Source organism: Rhinatrema bivittatum, chromosome 1 (assembly GCF_901001135.1).
Source record: "Rhinatrema bivittatum chromosome 1, aRhiBiv1.1, whole genome shotgun sequence".
Taxonomy (NCBI): domain Eukaryota; kingdom Metazoa; phylum Chordata; class Amphibia; order Gymnophiona; family Rhinatrematidae; genus Rhinatrema; species Rhinatrema bivittatum.
Genome location: NC_042615.1, coordinates 434,760,908 through 434,782,177, shown reverse-complemented (window position 1 = coordinate 434,782,177; position 21,270 = coordinate 434,760,908). Strand labels below are relative to the sequence as shown.

The 21,270-nt window shown below is 47.5% G+C and overlaps 1 protein-coding gene across 3 annotated transcripts in view; it reads right to left on the bottom strand.

Moving 5' to 3' along the window:
- Positions 1-623: 623 nt before the first annotated feature.
- The window catches only part of FSD1L (fibronectin type III and SPRY domain containing 1 like), a 182,193-nt gene continuing 161,546 nt past the window's right edge, over positions 624-21,270 (bottom strand). The window contains exons 12-14 of one of the 3 annotated variants that reach the window (XM_029604686.1): positions 20,474-20,725; positions 11,403-11,491; positions 624-2,733 (exon numbers count right to left, since the gene is read on the bottom strand). In XM_029604686.1, coding sequence (XP_029460546.1) covers positions 2,611-2,733; positions 11,403-11,491; positions 20,474-20,725 — 464 coding nt within the window. In that variant the 3' untranslated portion in view covers positions 624-2,610. The remainder of the gene's footprint in view (positions 2,734-11,402; positions 11,492-20,473; positions 20,726-21,270) is intronic. The other 2 variants (XM_029604677.1, XM_029604695.1) reach the window with 2 other exon arrangements.

The following is a 21,270-nucleotide window of genomic DNA, read 5'->3' as shown; positions in this document are numbered from 1 at the left end:
CCACAGCATGTGCTGTCACTTGAGAGGGCAGGTGTGTACTTCATTTGTGTAGGAAAATGAGGACATGGAATCATATGATACATTTACTACTTTATTTGAGGTAGGGATGGGTTAACTCAGTCATTCTGAGGCGATGCACAGCAATCACTGCAACCAGGAAGCTAGATGTGATGCTGCCACTCACCTATGGAGAACAGAAGAGAAAATCCAGCCTCATTTTAAGCATAATGTGGTAAGTGATGGAATCAACAATTAGGATGAAGAAAATGGGCATTTTCTCGCCTGCTAAATCAGCCAGAGAAGATGCTGTTGGTTTAGCTTACTGGAATCTTGGTTTTGGGCCCTCAGGATGCAAGCTGGAATTCCATACTAGAAGAAGCAAGTGAGAATGGAACCTGTGTGCGCCTACTATAGCAGCAGTCTTTGGAAAACAGGGATTACCAGTGTTATAATCTTTTTCATAGCACTACTAGCTGTACAATAGTAATACGTATTCAGGTATTCCCCCAGAAAGAGCTTTACAATCTTAAGTGGGTACCTAATGCAATGGGAGAGAACGTGAATTGCCCAAACTCACAAGGAGTGAAGGAAGTGGGATTTGAATCCTGGGGGTCCTATTTCTCAGCCCGCTGCTCTAAATCACTAGGCACACTGCTTTTTCAGAAAGCCAAAATTATCTCTCAACCAATACATTATCATCATGCAATGCTGATGAGCATAATAAACTGAACTCGCTGCTTTTCTCGTGTCCACAAGGGTTTATTGTATCGGTACCGTTGCTCATTTACAAACTTAGTTTTTCTATTTCTTTGCATACATTTGTACATATATCCACCTATAAGAACAGTCCAGTCAAATACTCTCTTCAGCTCAAAGTCTGATTGAACATGAAAATGGACAAAACACCATTTAAAAAAAAAAAGTTTTAAAATCAATCAATCGTGCCAATGTAAACAGCAACCAGGACATAATTTAGTCTGTTTAAAAAAAAACCTAGAAGTTTATCACACATCTCGAGCACATGCTCCTTTCAGTACCTTTGTATGTACTCCCCATTTCTTAAAGTGAATGCTGAAATGTTTTCAGTAGAGTGCAGAAAAGGACCTTTACAAGGAACATGTGGAAATGATCTAAAAAGTGCTGGTAAAGCTGAGTCTCCCTCAAGGGTGAACAGCTCCCATCATACAGCGAAACACTTGTGTGGATGGGCGGATGAGATAAGCCATATCATCTTTTTCCGCCATGTTTCTTTTTCCTCATTTGCCACAGAGCACAGCAAGAAACTGGAATTTCATTTGTCCCAAAGTTAGTTTTGCCAGGTTTCAATAAGGGAACAAAAAGGGGGAAAAAAAATCCTACACAAACTGTAAAATGTCCTGTATTTTCTCTTACAACACAGTCATGTATACAAGTCATATGCGTCAAACAAGTAAACACTTGGGATCTTAGATGTACTCCTTCATATTCCTTTGTCATAAATAGAAGGCCAAATGGCAAACAGTGACATCTAAAAGGCACCAGGTCTCTGAATAAAAGTGAGAGCAAACAACCACCTGTGAACCAAGCTCAGGTACACAAGTCACTGAATCGCACAAGCTCCCCAGATGGGCACTGTTGAAGTTGTCCGCCCCCAGTTGCGAGCTCATAACAGGTTAGGAAAGCAGCATTTTCTTTGATTTAGCAGATTGCTGCCAAATCAATGACAGAACGACCATAGTCACTTTTCTAAGGCCGGACCTCCTGTGCCAGCAAATACGCCTGGCCTTCACTTCCAAGGTGCAGCCACTTCACAAAGATACTGTTCCTGTCAAGCACCACATGGAGGTTTGCCAGGGAACACTAATAATTCTCTACATTTTCCCTTCAGTTCCTTGTGATTTGTTCAATGTTAATTCTTAAAGCTTCAGAAAGTTCCCCTTAATGGGGCGAGAAGGAAAAAAAAAAAAAAAGTGGAACGGGTTTCTCTCAGCTAGTCAGCGTCCTGGCTGGTTCCAGAGCTCAGCTGCAGGGTTCAAGCCTTTTCAAACACGGTTATGGAAACGATATGCCTGTGGACTGAAGGGAAGAAATTCCACAGCAGGGATAACTCCCACAGCCAGAGTGGCACTCTAGGTAGGAGACCTTCCCTTCCAGTCCTTGATAAACATGGAGGGTGAAGAAGGGGTTGGAGTACAAAGACAGTTAAAAACGAAAAAGAAATCAAACAAACAAAAAAAAAAAAAGGTAAACATTCGCTGTGTGCAAATTAGCTAGGGAGGAGGGAGGAAACAACCAGGATACCTATGATGAAGAGATAAAAAGCAGTACTAGAAATTAAGTGATGTAAAAAAAAAAAAAAGTACACAGAGCCTATAGCGCCCCTCGCCACTACTCTAGCTTTCTACCACGTGCTTCGGGGTTTCACAGCCACTTCCACCGGGGCTCCATCACAGAGCCTGATCTCCCTAGATGAGAGTGTCACAGAAGAACAAGGGGGGGTCACGGCGGCAGCAGGGCAGCTAACCCAGCCCATCCTGTTCTCTCACAGGTAATAGGAAGAGGGGGGGAAAAATGAACTGAAACATTCAAGTTGGAGCAGCCCCCCCCACCCCCCGAGGAAGCGTCCGGCTGTCACTGTGCTGTGCTGGTCAGGCTGTTGGCGGAGCCACTCATCCCATTCTCGCTCTTCTGCAGAGTTCTCACAGCACTAGGCACCTGCAGCCCTGTGTAAAGCGTCAGCCCGCCACACCACACCTAGAAAGGAAAGATGAACAAATGGTTAGGGAGGAAAAAAAAACAAAAACAAAACAAACACCTCAAAGCGCAGACCATGCCATCCACAATAACGTATAAACAGTGAGGGCAAAATTGAGTGGCGGGACGAGCGGGAAGTTATTGGGTTACTTTATCCAGGATTTTCAGTGGAGCTTATTCGTTAAAGTCTGCTGCTGACTATCAGGTCGATACAGTAAGGCCGCGGTAGAAACAGTGCGGCAGTGTCAGGCGCACCCTTCCTCCCCGCACGCACAGTTCTCTTCACTAACTCCCCGATACTCTCCTATAATCGCATGCAAATGCATGCCGCGGCTTTAAAGCGTTAGGGAAGGGTTATGCCCGCGTAACCCATTTTACTGTATAGGCGCTTAATACAGCGCCTATACAGTAACCAGGGTGCGCTGGTACCTGTCATTTCAAATGACAGGCACCAGGAAGTGTAAAAATCAAAAATTTTAAATACCTGTCGGAGGGCCGCCGCCGGCCGCCTGCACCCACGCGGCCCTCCGACAGGTATTTAAAATTTTTTATTTTTTCTTCTGACAGGTTTTGTGTGTCCCACATCATTACATTTTCTCGATCATCTCTGTATCGCTTTTTTTTTAAATTGTGTTTTATTGTTTTTGAGTGTCTTAAGCGGTGTCGATGGATTTGTTACTAGACTCACAGTCCTAACTCCTACTAGGGGGAGGCGGTAAACTAACACGTTACGGCCGCGGCAAAACAGTGCGTTACTAATGAGAGAACCTGAGTGCCCGTTACGGTATCGGAAGGGAATAGCTAATTCCTTCATTATACAGCTAATTCGTTCATTTACATGCCGGGTGGGGAAGGGTTACGCGTCTGTTTTAAGAAGCGCTACGGACGCGCAAAACTGGAGACTGTATCGCTGGTTTGCCTTACGCGTCCGAATTGTGCGCAGCGAGCTCGTTACAGACGAGAAATCTTCAACTGAACTTTACTGTATCGAGCTGTATATCTGGATAAAGTAACTCAGGTAAAATTACTCAGGTAACTTTGGGACAGCGATCCGCACACTTAAACTTACCATTGCTGTCTTTACCTGGGTAGTGTTGAATATTAGCACTACCTGGGTAAAAAGCTAGGCACACTTCACGTGTGCCCCCTGCCCTGCCTCTTTATCTGGGTGATGACTTGCTCAAGATAAAATTTAGCCGGTCAGCAGAGTGGGAATTTCACATCTTGGGGGTCTGGTCCAGGTATCTTCCAAGTTACCCAGACAAACCAAACAACCAGGCACAGAGAATATCTCCGACCAAAGCAGAAGTGTTTTAATCAGAGATGATTTTTTGAGAGTCATGCAGTTTTTAAATAATATTCCAGAGAGAATATTTCTAATTAGAAACAGAAGATGCTGGAAGAAAAAGACCACTTGTTCCACCCAGCCTGCCTATTTCTACCTGCCTACTGCACAATCACAGGTCTTACGTATATGATTTTCTCCTTCCCTCTGCCACTAAGGTTCCTCTGGAACTATCCCACGCATGCTGGATTTCTGCCACTGTTCTGACTCTTGAAATCTCTGCTGGAAGTCTGTTTCAATCGTCAAGAAAAAGTTATTTTCTCACATTCTTCTGAGCTTCCCTCCCCATCAGTTTCATATGATGACCCCTTATCTTTGAACTTCTCATTTTCTGGAAACGTCTTCCTTCTGGCACCACTGAAGCCAGCATGATATTTGAATCCTACCTCCTTTCCCTTTTTTTCTTCTAAAGTACATCTTTAGCAACCTCAGTCTTTTTGTGCATGGCTTACAGTGCAGTCCATGCAGCATTTTGGTGTCCCTCCTTTAAAACTGCCTCAGTCTTATCAATATTCCTTTGTAAATGTGGGCTCCAGAACTGAACACAATTCTCAAGATGGGGATCTCACCAGAGACCTACAAGAAGATATTACTGCCAGCTTCTTACTAGGAATGTCTTTCTTTATGCACCCTAGCATATGATTAGCTTCCCCAAATGCTGAATGATATCCTCAAGGTAGCCTGAGTGCTAGCTCTTCCCCTTAAAAAAAAAAGGGGGGTTTTGCCCTTAGATTTCTGCATCCAAAAAGATGATTTTGAGAGGTTAGGAGGGGCTGATGGATCGACTGAGAATTGTGTGTATATGAAAGAAATGGAAAAAACAGGAGCGGGTGGGGGAAGGAGGCAGCAGTGTTTGTGTGTACAAGAGAAGGGATTAGCAGGTGTATGCTAGATTGGAGTGGAAGGGAATGAGATGCAAGGAGAGCAGTGCCATGTACAATAGGGAATCTCTCTCCTCCACGACCACCTTCCACTTCAATTCAGATCCTCCTTTCTTTGATCCTGGATTATATCCCCAAGACACTGGAACTTCCTCTCTCTTCTACCTCTCCTTTCTCCCCATATGTTGGAACCTGCCCCCCCCCCCCCACCAAACCTATGATCCTGCCTCTTCTCTTCCCCCCTTTCCCTCCCTCCTTATTCTGTATCACCAACCCAGATTCTTGATTCTCCCCTTCTTCCTCAATTTTCCTGATCTCCCATCCCCCATATAAGAAAATTATTCCTTACCTGCTAATTTTCGTTCCTGTAGTACCATGGATCATTCCAGACGGTGGGTTATGTTCCCTGTCCAGCAGATGGAGTTAGAACCAAAAATTCCCAGGGGAGGACCTATATAGCCACGCCTCCCTTGCCTCAATCCTCAGTAACTGGACTAGCAAAGCCAAGACGAGAAGAGACAGAACCAGAGGGATCAATTAATCTCAAAAATATAGAGAAAAAAACAGCTGTAAGTGACAGCAAGTAACTTGTACTCAAAAAACTAACTGAGAACTTGCAAACAGCACTGTGTTCAAAGACACAGCTCGCAATAACTAGAGATACAGAGTGAAAATATTGTGAAGACAGGAAAGCAGGGATGGCCCACAAAGAACCCCCAAAACCAGGGAGGGGTCTGGAATGATCCATGGTACTACAGGAACGAAAATTAGCAGGTAAGGAATCATTTTCTTTCCCCTATACGTACCAGGATCATTCCAGACGGTGGGATGTACCAAAGCTTCCCCATCATGGGTGGGTCGCGGACAGCCCTGCCCGTATGACCCTGTCTCCAAGCTGACCGTGAGACGGCGCGCGAATGTCTAGACGATAATGTCTTGCGAAAGTGTGGAGAGACTTCCATGTGGCCGCCCTACAAATTTCTTGAGAAGAAGCTGCAGAACTTTCCGCCCACGACGTCGCTTGAGCGCGTAGAGAATGCGCCTTAACAGCTAATGATGGAGACTTACCCACGCCGATGTATGCGGCTATAATCGCTTTCAGCCAGCGAACAATTGATTGTTTGGATGCCATGCAACCCTTCCTGGGTCCCGACCAAAGGACAAACAAATGATCGGAGAGTCGAAATTCATTAGTGACCTCCAAATAATGCATCAAAGAACGTCGGACATCCAACCGATGCAGGTCAGAAGAATCAGAGGATACAAATGACGGAAGCTCTATCGATTGGTTGAGATGGAAAGTCGAGACCACCTTTGGCAGAAAAGATGGAACTGTCCGCAGGGATACTCCCCCTGGCGTGAAACGAAGGTATGGCTCCCGACATGATAGAGCTTGTAGTTCAGAGATCCGACGTGCTGAGCTGATCGCCACCAGGAAAATGGTCTTAAGGGTGACATCCTTGAGTGTGGCCGAACTCAGAGGCTCAAAAGGCAGTGCACATAGAGCCCGGAGTACCAAATTGAGATTCCATGAAGGACAAGGCGGTCTAATGGGAGGTTTCAAGTGTTTTACCCCCTTTAGAAAACGTAGAATATCTGGATGTGAGGCCAGGAGCTCCCTGTCATTACTCTGTAGGAAAGCTCCCAAAGCCGCTACCTGAACACGAAGAGAATTATAGGCCAGGCCCAAATCCAGACCCGCCTGTAGGAAGGAAAGCACATGCGCTACTGAGGCCTGCGTTGGCAGAATTGTCTTTGACTCACACCATTCCTCAAAAACCTTCCATACTCTGACATAAGTAACGGACGTGGAAGTCTTCCTAGCTTTCAGGAGCGTCGAGATGACAGACTCTGGATATCCGCGCCTTCTTAATTGGCGCCTCTCAAAAGCCAGGCCGCAAGACAAAAGCGATCTGCCTTCTGAAAAATATTGGCCCTTGGCGAAGGAGACGTGATAGGTGACTGAGTCGAAGCGGGCCTTCCACTGCCAGATTGAGAAGATCTGCAAACCATGGACGTCGAGGCCACTCTGGCGCAACTAGGATCACCGGACCTTGATACGTCTCTATCTGTCAGATGACCTTGCCCACTAGAGGCCACGGAGGAAAGACATACAGAAGACACTGTCGAGGCCAGGGAGGAACTAGTGCGTCGACTCCTTCCGCGCCGTGCTCTCGCCTGCGGCTGAAGAAACGGGCGGCCTTTACATTTGTCGCGGTTGCCATTAGATCCACATGGGGTATCCCCCAACGCTGTATTATCCTCCGCATTGCGTCTTCTGAGAGTTCCCACTCTCCTGGATTCAGGTGTTGCCGGCTGAGAAAATCTGCCTGCACGTTGTCCACGCCCGCTATGTGCGAAGCCGCTAGACGCTGCAAGTGTAGCTCCGCCCACACCATCAAGTCGTCGGTCTGCAAGGAGACTAGATGGCTTCTGGTGTCCCCTTGTCGATTGATATACGCCACGGTGGTCGCATTGTCCGAGAGAATCCGAACCACTCGACTGCGTACCAGTGGGTAGAACCCCTGCAGCGCTAGAAGGACTGCCCTGGTCTCCAGCCGATTGATGGGTCAAAGTGGACTGATCTACCGTCCATCGGCCTTGGAGAGACCTGTCTTGACAAACCGCCCCCAGCCGGTGAGGCTGGCATCCGTGGTGACGACCACCCAATTCGGGTTCTGCAGAAACACTCCCTGAGCTAATCGTTGAGGGTCCAGCCACCACTGTAGACTGCTCAAGACAACACTCGGAATGGGCAGCACTGCCTGAAAATCTCTTGACACCGGGTTCCATCGCGAAAGTAGGGACCTCTGGAGAGGTCGGAGATGAGCGAAGGCCCACGGTACCAAATCGATGGTTGAAGCCATGGTTCCCAGTACCTGAAGATAGTCTCATGCTGTGGGAGTGACGAGAGCCATAAAAACGGTTACTTGAGCGCGTAGAGCCCGAGCTCTGTCCGGGTGCAGAAACACTTTGGCCTGGTTGGTGTCGAAGTGTGCTCCCAGAAAATCCAGCGATTGGGACGGTATCAGTTTGCTCTTTGAGAAATTGACGATCCATCCCAAAGATTGAAGAAGCTGTACCACTGTCGACAGCACGGTAGCCCTGCGCCCTCGACTTTGCTCGAATGAGCCAGTCATCTAGATAGGGATGTACTAGGATACCCTCCCTGCGGAGCGCCGCCGCTACCACCACCATGATCTTGGTGAAGACTCGCGGAGCCGTCGCCAGGCCAAAGGGGAGAGCACGAAACTGAAAATGTTGTCCCAAAATCTTGAAGCTTAAGAAGCGCTGATGATGGTGATGGATAGGGATGTGAAGGTATGCTTCTGTAAGGTCCAACGAGGCCAAGAATTCTCCCGGATGCACAGCTGCTAACACTGACCGGAGCGTTTCCATACGAAAACGAGGAACTCTGAGACACTTGTTGACCGACTTGAGATCCGGGATAGGTCGAAACGTGCCCTCCTTTTTGGGAACCACAAAGTAGACCGAATAATGTCCTCTTCCCAGTTCGGAGGCCGCTACCGGGACTATCGCCCCCAGCTGTAGCAGACGATCGAGAGTCTGTCGAACTGCTAATTGTCTGAGGCGGGAACTGCAAGGAGAAAACAGAAAACGGTCTCGGGGTTCGTGTACAAAATCTAATACGTAGCCTTGACTTAAGATGTCCAGCACCCATTGATCCGACGTAATTTGGACCCACTCTTTGTAGAAGAGAGTAAGGCGACCCCCCAGGTGGGGGATCCCCTCGTGGGACCCTCTGGCATCATTGTGAAGCTTTTGAGGAGACACCTGCCCCTTGAGTATCCTTACCGTGGCGGCGTCCACGAAAGGACCGGTTCCAGGTGTGTGATCGTGTAGAAGGCGCTTGAGGTGTTTGCTGTCTGGCAGGACGCGATCTCCGTTGATTCCGGTACCTGTTCCTGGAGGAATAAAAAGATCTAGAAGAACGTGGACGATCTTCTGGTAGCTTGTGCACCGCATTCTCATTAAGAGATTTGATGATCTGATCCAAATCTTCCCCAAACAGGCATCTGCCCTTGAAAGGAAGAGAACTCAGGCGCGTCTTGGACGAAGCATCTGCCGCCCAGTTGCGAAGCCACAAAAGACGGCGAGCGGATACCGCTGCCACCATGGATCGAGCGAGAACCCTTAACAGATCATAAAAAGTATCAGCTCCATAGGCAACCACCGCTTCAAGTCTATCAGCCTGAATAGTCTCTGCCTGTGGCAAAGATTGGGATGTGAGAAGCTGCTGTACCCAACGCAGAGCTGCTCGCTGTGCTAGGGAACTGCAGATAGCAGCCCTCATCCCCAACGCTGAGACCTCGAAGATACGCTTGAGGTACACCTCGAGCTTGCGATCCTGGACATCCTTCAACGCTGTCCCGCCCGTGACCGGGATGGTGGTATGCTTCGTGACCGCGGATATCGCCAGTATCCCACTCTCTTGAAATCAATTGCAAGATATTGTGATGCGTGGGAAAAGCTTTCGCTAGGGGTCGCAAGCCCGCTAGCAGAGGATCCCCTTTCTTAATCTTCGGATCCTGAGCCACAGGATCCGGAGGAGGGTCGATGTCCATTTCCTGCAGGATGTGGGGAATGAGATCATCCAATTCCGCTGCTTGAAAAATGCGGAGAACCCTCGGGTCGACACCCTCTACCTGGGCCACCAGGGAGGGATCATCCGCATCTGGGTCCTGCCATGAATCCCCCCGACGGTTGCTGCAGCGGTGTAGGGACCACGGGAGGGGGCCGAGCGGCCCCCGCATCCCCTGTGGGCAAAGAAGCCTTCCCTAAGGGAGGGTCCGCCATCGAAAGCTGGGTCAAGCAAGTCAGTTTGGGAGGAGGGGGACCCCAATTTCCAAGATTCGGATCCCTGCTCTGTAAAAATGCCTTGTGCATTAAAACGACGAATTCTGGCGAAAAAGCAGGAAGTGCTGATGAAGGGCCCCCCGAGGTGTCGCCCCTTGCCTGCCCTGGTCCGTTGCGCTCAGAAACTCCATACTGTGAGAGGAAACCTGGAGCGGAGCGTCGACGTCCTCCTCAGAGAGAGCTGCCTCCGAGTCAGCTAACAAAATGGCCGCCGTTCCCGCGCTGAGGGGAAACGGGGCATGCCGCTTCCTGCCAGCGCGGTCTGACTCTCCTCCAAGCTGCCCACCAGGTAAGCTATACTCCCCCTCAGGAAAAGCCGAAGAAAATCCCTCCGAGGGCTGCTGAACCCCTTGCCGAGCTCCAGAGCCGTTAGGCGATCTCTGCATCGCGGCGGGAGGGAGGGGGAAGGGTGGCTGTGGCGCACGGCAACAACTGAAGCGGCGAAGCAATAGAGCTATCCGGCCTCCGGACCCCTCACCGTCCCCAAGAGACCGTCGGGGAAAGCGCCGTCCCGACGGTAAGCAGCTCCGGGGAATGTGTCGTCGCAGAGCTGCAGGGCGGGACTCCAATCACTCCCCGAAGGGGAGGAGGGGAAACGTACAAATTCCGGGGCTAGGGGGGAGCGGTCGGCACTATCAACTTCACCCCTCACAAATTCCTGTTCCTCCCAACGACTGTAAATAAAATAAAAACAACACTTACCACACTGTAGCCGGGCAAGGAAGAGGAAAAACAAAGAGAAAAATAAAGTGACAGGCAAAAAACACAGCCTGTCAGCAAGTTCCTGACTGGAAAACAGTGTCTCTCTTTGAATGGAGTGGTCCTGTCAGAACACTACAGAACCTATCCCTTAGAAGAAAACCTTTATCTATTATTTAATTGATCCCTCAAAGAGAAAATAAAACTAGAAAAGTGCTGGGGACCACCGTGTCCCCCTGCTCAATCTGCTGGAGTTAGAACTATACTGAGGATATGCTCGCTGCTCCCTAACTTTCTCCTCCTATCCCCTCAACTCACCCAGACACCTTCAAAGTCCTCTCTTCTGCCAGTCCCCGCTCAGAAAAGCATTAGAAACTGTTTTTTTCAGCTTCTTGCAGGCTTGCTTATATTTGAAGGCAAGAAACAAAGAAAATATACTAAGCCAGCAATCCGGGGGACAAAGCATTTGGGAAACGAATGTGGAAAGGCTGAAAAGTATCAGATCAGTGCAGTACCAGAAACAGTCCAGCTCATATCAACCTCCCAGGGACGTTCTTTAGAAGTGAGGTCAGTTCATGAACACTAAGGAAGAGGGCGACCCTGTTGTCCATTTAGTACTCAAAAAATATCCGGAATGGTCCTTGCCAAGAGATCAGCTGGCTATGCATAGCCCAGAACTCAGGGAATCTCTCTTCAGATTCCTCATGGCCCGCTGGCTGTAGTCGGCTGCCTCAGCAGAGGGACTGACATCCTGTCTTCATCCTGACCAGCTACTGCTTCAGCATTAATAATCAGTGGGTTAGCAGACAGTTTCATCAGGTGATATGAAACAGTACTTGTGCTTATTAAAAAAACACCATACTAACCATGAAACCTGGAACCAGAGCCTGGATGAATTTGGTTTTAAACGTGTACAATAGTTGCTTTGAACTTGCATTATAAAAAGAGAGCTGACCTGCAACACAAAGGTTAAAAAAAAAAAGTTAGGAGTTTATACTGTGGATTTTGTTTTCATGTTTGTCTACAATTTTACGGATGTGTTATTTTGTAAACCGCTTAGATTTGTGGATAGAGCAGTAAATAAGTCTTTTAAATAAATACATTCCTATTCTCACGTTTTTTTCCCTCCTCTGGGTATATACAGTGGTACTGCAATGGCTACAGCAAGAATACTGTTTCCCCTAGAGCTGCACAAATCCTGTCTCATGCACAGCTTCATGCTGCTGTAATTACACATGCATTGATCACCAGCTTCCACAAAATCTATCAGCATATAAATGGATTCAATAAGAGCAGCAAGACAAATACAGCTACGTTATCTATTATACCATCATTTCGCTAAGGTACTTTCTTCCCCTGCCCAATAATCAAATGTGCTCAGGGCCCTGGAGGGCCCCCCTCAGGTTCTGCCAACGTGATCATTTGAAAAACGTTATTCATTGAGTTTCTGGCCTGCTCGGAGACCCTTTGGTAACCGTTTAAAAGCCATCTGAGTCACATGTGGCAGAAGTGTTCTCTGGAGGCAAAGCTTTATGGGCACGAAGAGATGCATCAGAAGCAGAATAGTAGCAGAGAAGAAGCAATTTCACAACACTAAAAAAAAAAAAAGTTAATGCATGATGTTGGCAACCACTTGAGGTTGTTGTGTGGCAATTTCACTACAAGTGGGCTTTAAGGGGGTACTTTTAAGACTGTCCACATAAGTGGTAGCTGGGCGGTGGGAAAATTAATGAACACTCTGCCAAAGGAAAGGATAATGAACTATCTACAATCCAGTGGGTTGCAGAATCCAAGGCAAGTTGATTTTACAGAAGGTCTTGTCAAATGGATCAGATTTAAAAAAAAAAAATCAAATTAGGTAACTAGAGAATTAGATCAAGGGAAAAGAGCACTTGAAGTGGTTTACTTGTATATCAATAAGACTTTTGATTTGATACAAGATATAGGGGGCACTCCATGAAGTTAGCAAGCAGCACATTTAAATCAAATCATAGAAAATTATCTCACTCAATGCAATTTAGCTCTAGAATTCATTACCAGAGGATGTAGTGAAGAGAAATGTGGTAAGTGGAGCTCCTGAAGGATTGGTTCTATTCAATATCTGCAAGTGATATTGCAGAGGAATTAGAAGGTAAAATTTGTTCCCTGTACGTACCAGGTTCAGTCCAGACTGGGTTATGCCTCCCTTCCAGCAGATGGAGTCAGATAAAAGCTGAAAGGCACCTCCCATATAACTTGGTGTGCCACCTGTGATCACTCAGTATTTCTCTAACTCCAGCAGATTGAGAGAGCATAACCTGCGGTCCTGATCATCTCTAAATTTGGGAGGGTTCTTCTTACAGGTTTGGTTTACGCTAAAGGGAGAATCCTCTGACTAGATCAATTCCTAGGGATATAAAAATAAATAAATAAGGACACAGGCAGGCAAGGTAGGGCATTGACACTTTTGCCAATGGGGGGGGCGGGCCCTTAAAGAGACATCACCCATTTTCCTCTCAATTTGTGTTGCTTCTGCATAAGGCTTATGTAGAAGCTGAAGCTGACTGGGAAAGCCGGTCTCCTGCCCAGGCTAAGCGTTTTAAGACCTCAGCAGACCAGGAGAGACCTGGACAGAGGGTACTCCACGTGGTCCCGGAGGATGGGCTATCCATTCCTGTCCTACCTGCGGATCCGATAACTCAGGATCCCTCCACTCATGATGTGGGTGATGATGTGAGCAGTGCCGATCTGGTAGAGAGGGATGATCCGCAGGTACTCAGTTTGTTCCGCAAGGAGGAACTGGACCCGTTGATTTCCCATGTGCTTCAGGAACTAGAGATCCCAGTTCCACAGGCGATACCGGACTCTTCGCCTGGAGAGACTTATCGGGGCTTCGTGCTCCACCGCAAACGTTTCCTTTTCATCCAAAGCTTTTCCAGCTTGTGTCACGGGAATGGGATACCCCTGAAGCCACCTTGCGGGTCAGCAGAGCCATGGAAAAGCTTTATCCACTCTGTAATGAGTCTCTGGATCTTCTTAAGATCCCTAAAGTGGATTTGGCAGTCACGGCCATTGCCAAGCATACTACCATTCCTGTGACAGGAGGCACAGCGGTCAAGGACCTCCAGGATAGGAAGCTAGAAGTTTTGCTTAAGTGGATTTTTGAAGTGTCAGCATTGGGAGTACGGGCCGCGGTTTGCAGCAGCATGATGCAGAGGGCTACTCTCCGCTGGGTCCAACAGATGCTTACGGCCAGGACCATCCTCCGGAGGAAGCTAAGCAGGCAAACCGCATGGAATCTGCGGTGGCTTATACGGCAGATGCTTTGTATGATCTCCTCCGCACCTCTGCCCGCACTATGTCTTCGGCGACTGCTATGGAACTGGTCGGCGGATGCCTCCTCTAAGACACAGCTGGGTTCCTTTCCTTTCCGGGGCAAGCTTTTATTCGGAGATGAGCTAGAGCATTTGTTCACTATGTAAACAGTTATGATGGCTTTACCGAATAACGGTATATAAAACTCTTCAAATAAATAAATAAATAAAATTGGGAAAGAACAAGGTTTTACAAGCTGCCAGAAGACAAGCCCAGATCATTTCGTTCACCCGGCGCATTTAGGGGCCGCTTTCAAGGACAGCGCCGTTTCCGCTCATGTAGGGGTTCTTCCACCTACGTCCCTCGGCAGATGCCCACAAGGTCTCAAGCACGGGCGCATTCCTTTTGTGGCAGGCGGCCTCAGCGCTCTGGAACCTCTCATGCCTTCGCCAACAACAAAGCATCCCAATGAAGGGGCGCCGGCCCATCCCTCAGTTCCGGAGATCGGGGGGCGACTCTTCCGCTTTCGAGAGGAATGGGCCAAGATAACCTCAGACCAGTGGGTTCAAGACATAAATCACGGCTACGCTTTGGATTTTGCACGACCCCTTCGCGATCTGTTTCTAGTATCATCCAGCGGGTCTCAGACGAAGCAGCAAGTGGTTCTGTAAACACTGTCTCGATTGCAGGCTCTGGGGGCCATTATTCTGGTTCCCGCAGTCGAGCATTGGATCGGTCGCTACTCCATTTACTTCATCGTTCCCAAGAAGGAGGGCTCATTCCACCCGATATTGGATTTGAAGCAGGTCAACAGGGCATTGCAAATCCCTCGATTTCGAATGGAGACATTGAGATCCATCATTGCGGCTGTCCACAAAGGCGAGTTTTTGGCTTCTTTGGATCTAACAGAGGCTTATCTCCACATAGGGATCCAGGAATATCATCATCAGATTTCTACGGTTCATGATCATGGGGCAACATTACCAGTTTTGTGCCCTACCCTTCGGGCTGGTGACGGCTCCGAGGGTTTTCACCAAGGTGATAGTGGTGGTAGCAGCGAGCTTTCGGAGAGAAGGCATATTGGTACATCCCTACTTGGACGACTGGCTCATCCAAGCGAAGTCGGAAGTGCTCTGCGAGAACGCAGTACAATCAGTTTTGAGTCGTCTGAGTTCCCTCGGCTGGGTTGTCAACTATACCAAGAGCCAGCTGGTTCCATCCCAGGTGTTGGAATTTCTGGGAGACACCGGTATGGGCAAGGTTTCCCTGCCACTGGTGAGGATGGAGCGGCTAATGTCTCAGGTTTGGCGCCCGTTAGCTCTTCCCTTACCCGTGGTGTGGGACTATTTGCAGATTCTTGGTTTTATGGCATCTACCCTGGAGTTGGTCCCTTGGGCTTTTGCTCATATGCGGCCTTTGCAGAGGGCACTACTTTCTCGTTGGGACCCCAAGTCGGCAGACTTCCATCTGCCGTTACCGTTCCTCGAACCGACCAGGTCCAGTCTGGATTGGTGGTTGATTCCGGATCACTTGCTTCGAGGCGAGGACCTGGAGCCCCCGCAATGGATAATCGTGATGACGGATGCCAGCCTGACAGGTTGGGGGGTAGTCTGTCAGCTGCGGTCAGCGCAGGGTTTTTGGACACCCCCGCAGACCAAGTGATCCATCAATCACTTGGCAACCAGGGCGGTTTGCTTGGCGCTGCGCCAATTTCTTCCACTGGTTCACCACCAGGCGGTACAGGTCCTATCCGACAATACGACCACCGTGGCTTACATAAACCGACAAGGGGGCACAAAAAGTCAGTTAGTAGCCTCCAAAGCGGACATGTTGATGGACTGGGCAGAATGCCATCTGTCTCGCATAGTGGCATCCCACATAGCCGGGGTCGACAATGTACAGGCGGACTTCCTCAGCTGACAGAAGCTAGATCCAGGAGAATGGGAACTATCAAACGAGGTACTGCGGCTCATCACCAGCCAGTGGGGGACTCCCCGGTTAGACTTGATGGCAACTCGTTTGAACTCAAAAGCATCTCATTTCTTCAGTCGCAGAAGGGAGCACGGCTCCGAAGGAGTGGACGCTCTGGTTCTTCCTTGGCCTCCACATATTCTCCTTTACGTGTTTCCCCCATGGCTGCTGGTGGGGAAAGTTTTGCACCGGATCGAATCCCACCAGGGGCAGGTTGTTCTGGTGGCCAAGAAGGCCGTGGTTCGCAGATCTGATCAACCTGGAAGTGGACGGGCCCCTGCGCCTCTGTCATCTACCGCACCTCCTCCGGCAGGGCCTGGTATTTTTCAATCAGGCTGATCGCTTTTGTCTTGGCTTATGAGAGGAGGCAATTGAGAAAGAAGGGATACTCTGAGACGGTTATTACTACTCTTCTCCACGCTCGTAAAACCTCTACTTCTGTTACCTACGTTCGGGTATAGAAGGTGTTTGATTCGTGGTGCCGTGGGTTGAGTGTGTCTCCGCGGCAGGCCACCATTAGTCACATTCTTGCCTTCTTGCAGGACGGCCTAAAGAAAGGTTTGGCGTACAGCTCTCTACAAGTGCAGGTAGCAGCCTTGAGCTGTTTTCAAGGTAAGGTTGATGGTACTTCCATCGCTTCTTCACCCGGACGTGGCCAGATTCTTGAAGGGTGTCAAACACCTAAAGCCGCTGGTGGGCTCGATCTGTCCGTCTTGGAGTTTAAATTTGGTTCTTCGTGGCCTGCGTAGACCTCCTTTTGAACCTTTGAAGCAAGCTACGCTAAAGGATTTAACACTTAAGACAGTGTTTCTCGTGGCTATCTGTTCATCTAGAAGGATCTCAGAACTTCAAGCGTTGTCCTGTAGGGGAGCCTTTCCTGTGCATTGCTGACTCGCAGGTTTCCCTTCGGACCATACCTTCCTTCTTGCCTAAGGTGGTATCGGCCTTCCATGTCAACCAGTCGATTGAGTTGCCAGCATTCTCAGATGAGGATAGGAATGCTCATCAGGCTCAGGATCTCAAGAGGTTGGATGTTCGCAGAGTCCTCTTGCGGTACTTGGAAGTAACTAATCCTTTCCGATTGTCCAACCATCTTTTTGTCTTGTGGAGTGGTCCTAAGAAAGGGACTAAGGCTTCTAAGGCTACTATTGCCCACTGGTTGAAAGACACTATTGCTTCAACTTACCGGATGGATTTAAGGCGCATTCTCTTAGGACACAAGCGGCATCCTGGGCGGAGAGCGAATGTGTCTCGCCCCAAGAGATTTGCAGGGCAGCTACTTGGAATTCTTTGCACACGTTTGCCAAACATTACCGCTTGGATGTGCGGGATCTGAAGATGGATTCATTTGGCAGCAGTGTGCTTCGAGCGGGGATCTCCAGGTCCCACCCCCTTTAGGGCAGCTTGGGTACATCCCAGCAGTCTGGACTGATCCTGGTACGTACAGGGAAAAGAAAATTAATTCTTACCTGTTAATTTTCATTCCTGTAGTACCAAGGATCAGTCCAGACGCCTGCCCAGAGGAAGGTGAGTCCCGCTCAACTGATTTTAGTTCTTTTTGTCAAACGTTTATAGTTATTTCAGAGGTTACTGTTATGGTTGTTTACCATATGTTACATTCATTCTGCTTTGATATTGATTATACTGAGTGATCGCAGGTGGCACACCAGGTTATATGGGAGGTGCCTTTCAGCTTTTCTCTGACTCCATCTGCTGGAAGGAAGGCATAACCCAGCAGTCTGGACTGATCCTTGGTACTACAGGAACGAAAATTAACAGGTAAGAACTCATTTTCCTTTTTTTTTGTTTTGCAGATGACGCTAACATCTGCAACAGAGGGGGCACATTTGGAGGAATACAGAAAATGAGACGCGATCTAAGAAAGCTCGAGGAGTGATTGAAAGTTTGGCCACTGGGATTCAATACCAAGTAGTGCAGAATCATGCATTTGGGGTACAGCAATCCAAAGGAGTTATATGTGCAGGGAGACAAAAGACTGATGTGCATGGACAGAAGGGACACATTAGGGTGATAAGTGTCAGATAATCTGAAGGAAGCAAAGCAATGTGACAAGGTGGTGGCTAAGGCCAGAGGGATGCTGGGCTGCAAAGAAAATGAGGTATGACAGCAGGAAAAAAAGAAGTGAATGTCCCTGTATTGGTCGAAGGTGAGGTCCCACCTGGAGTACTGTGTTCAGTTCTGGATACCGTATCTCAAAAAGGATAGAGACATGATGGAAGCAGTCCAGAGAAAGGCAACTGGAAGGGTGTGCAGTCTGCATTGAAAGAATTATGAGACTGGAGGACCATCATATATATACCCTGGAAGAGGAGAGACTGGTGAGATATGATACAATCCTTCAAATACTTGAAAGGATTAACAATGTGCAAAACAAACCTCTTCTAATGGAAAAGAAGTTGTAGAACCAGGGGTCCTGATATGAAACTCCAAGGGGGAAGACAAACAATATCAGAAAAAATATTTTCATGAAAAGGGTGGTGGATGCATGGAATGCCCTCTTAGAAAAGGTGAAGACAAGAATGGTAATGGAATTGAAAAAGGTGTGGGACAAGCACAAAGGGTCTTAGTGGCTAGACAACAGAAATGAAGAAATGGGGTAACCTCTCTTAGACCTAAAGTTAATATTTCTGCTTGCAGGTAACATGTACGGAGTGGCAGTTATTACCCTAAGCAACTTGCTGGATGGCTCATTTTGGTCTATCTGCCATCATTTAATGTTTCCATGCAAGTGCAAAGCCTGAAGGTACTTTTTACTTATAGATTTTGCACTAATTTTCAAAATGAAAGTACACACATTTGCACCCGCTAATCTGTGTGGGTGCTTTTCATGACAAACTAGGCGCACACTTTTGAAATCCGAAACCCTGCCTCCAGGAACGCCTTTCCCCTGCTGCTTGTAAAAGTACGCCCACAGAGGTCCTCTGTGCACACTTACGCACAATCCAGGGAGAGTAATTTTCAAAAGCATTTCTGCAACTAAAACAGCATTTTATGAGCAGAAATCACCTGCCCAACATATGGGTAAAAGTTCCACACACGTCACGTTCGCTTGCAAGTTTACTCGGACTGAGTGGAAGTGTTCCTGGGGCCAGGTTTCGATTTAGGTGCATGCTTTTGGATTTCAAAAAAAGCATTTGCATTTAGCAACTGTAAGTCGTGCAGGTAGATCTGGAGGGAAACTTGGTGTTAACTTATGCTCAAAGTTACAAAATTACTCCCTAAATGCGCAGAATATGTATCCAGTGTGTAGCATGACTGACTGCATGCCCTTGGCTAGTTTCAGATCAGCTCGACAAGTGTTTTCGCTATCAGATGTTCTGCCTTTGGTGTGCGCTTCTCGCTTCAAAAAAAAGGACAGAAGCAGCCTCAGTGAATACTGAAAAGTTGCCTCAAAAGAAATTTAACATTTAATAATTTCCTGATGCTCCTAACACTGCCGCTGGGATCTCAGCCAGAACAATTATGGACTGTATTTACAGCACAGAGCAAGAGCTCAGAAACACCCCAGGAAAACCCGCTACATGCTGCTAGTGCTTCTCTGTAAAAGATGACTTTCCTACCAATATTTCCCCCTGCATATGCGCACGTGGGCACATCTTGCATGCATGGACGTGTATAATGAAATAATCCAAATGCTTGGCCGATTAGCATAGATTTAGTCATGCTCTATCGATTAAAGAGGGCCAGGGCACTCTCTCTCCTTCCCATAATGCCCTAGTAAGGAAGAAAGGACTCCTCTCGCTTTGTGGACTCACAAAGGTTAACCGGGGAGGAAGTTGGGGAAGGGGAGGGAGTCAGACCGCTCAGATCTCCTGCTTCTGGCACCTACACCCTGTAAAAATACTTCCTGCCAGTAGCTGTGTGTCTCTTTTGCAGCATCTGACAAGACATGGCAGAGCTCAACTGCATACAACAGAGGCAACACAGGGAATCACCACACTTGAAAATACTACCAGGTGACATGAAGATGATTACCCGATTACAAAAATAAAAAAAGAGGAGGAATGCCACATTTGTGGGATTTTGTTTTTTTTCTAGAGATCAGTGTAAGAAGGACAGCAATAATCACCTCCTAAGCAGCAATCTTAGATCTGTCTTATTTTAAAATATAAAAAGTTTAAGATTTTTTTTCTGCCTTTAAAATATTCCAGAAAGAATAAAGAAATAAAACCTATCACCTAATTGCCTTACAACAAAGTCTCTTTACCTTTCAGTGTTACATATAATGGTGCACTTTTTTATTTTTTTTAAGCATATCCATAGAGTCATATAAAATAAAAATGCTGCCCTCTTCTTAAACATGCATTTAGCATGAACTTATGCACCGGGGAAGCCATACAAATGCTGACACCAGAAATCACACCCCCACTGTCACATTACCATATTAAAAATAAACTGTCTTCGTTGTATTTCTCTCTCTCTCAAGAAAGTTCGAGGGGGAAGCAAAGGGAGGACAGTTTTTTAAAAGGTTTATAAATGTGTTCAGTTGCATTAAAACTCAATTAAAAAAAAAAGGTACTTCTAAAACCACACCCTTTGACTATAAGACAGGCAACTACAGTGGTTTCACTTTCTTGAAAAAGTCCTCTTGTGAAAGCAGTACTCCTTTTGTCATGAGCAGCACTGGACAAGAAAAGGCCTGGAAGGATACCTCCATCAAAGTCACAGTAGACTCCTATCCGGTCCGGCACGCCCATTTCCAGGGCCTTGGCCTTGTTGTTGTGCTTGGCAGAGAAGCTGACCTGCAACCAGTTGTTAACGTGGACACACCAGCTCGTGCCGGTCTTCCCCAACTGGTCAAACTTGCCCAGGGTCCTGTAGGCGACTCCCACGCTGTAAGACTTACAGTCTTTCTGGGCCCTCACCTCCCAGTAGTGCTGTCCGCCCTCTATCACTGTGTCGCCTGCAGAGAGCAAAGCACAAAAGGGTAGCTTTTATCTCCTATTTAAGATTAATTCAGGCTTCGGAAAAGTGAAGCAACAGGAAAGGTACAATGCAACAATTTTATACACTCAGCATGAAAAAGATCTACAGCATAAACAAGCTGATGCAATATCCGTGCGTATTAAAGGGGCACTCATGATTGAGCAACCGCTCCCTGAATGTGGGCTGATCCACCTCTCCTGCCTGCCCAATGCAAAATGCAAATGGACTGCCACTGTAAAAAGGAGGCACTAGGGGAAATTATGCCGTCAAGCACCTCCACGGCAGCAGGTGACCAGGAGAGGTGGCCATCAGCCGATTAGGAAAACGGAAGCTCAATTTTAGCGCATCCGTTTTCCTAACCTGACTGCCGGCACACTTTTTTTTTTCTTTTTTTTTAAACATCTAAATTTTTTATAATTGTATACAGATAAATACAATACGTTCTTACATATAACTAAATATTTACCAAAATAGACATTTATCTGTATATGTTACAAAGAAATCCAGAACGAGCTCATTTAA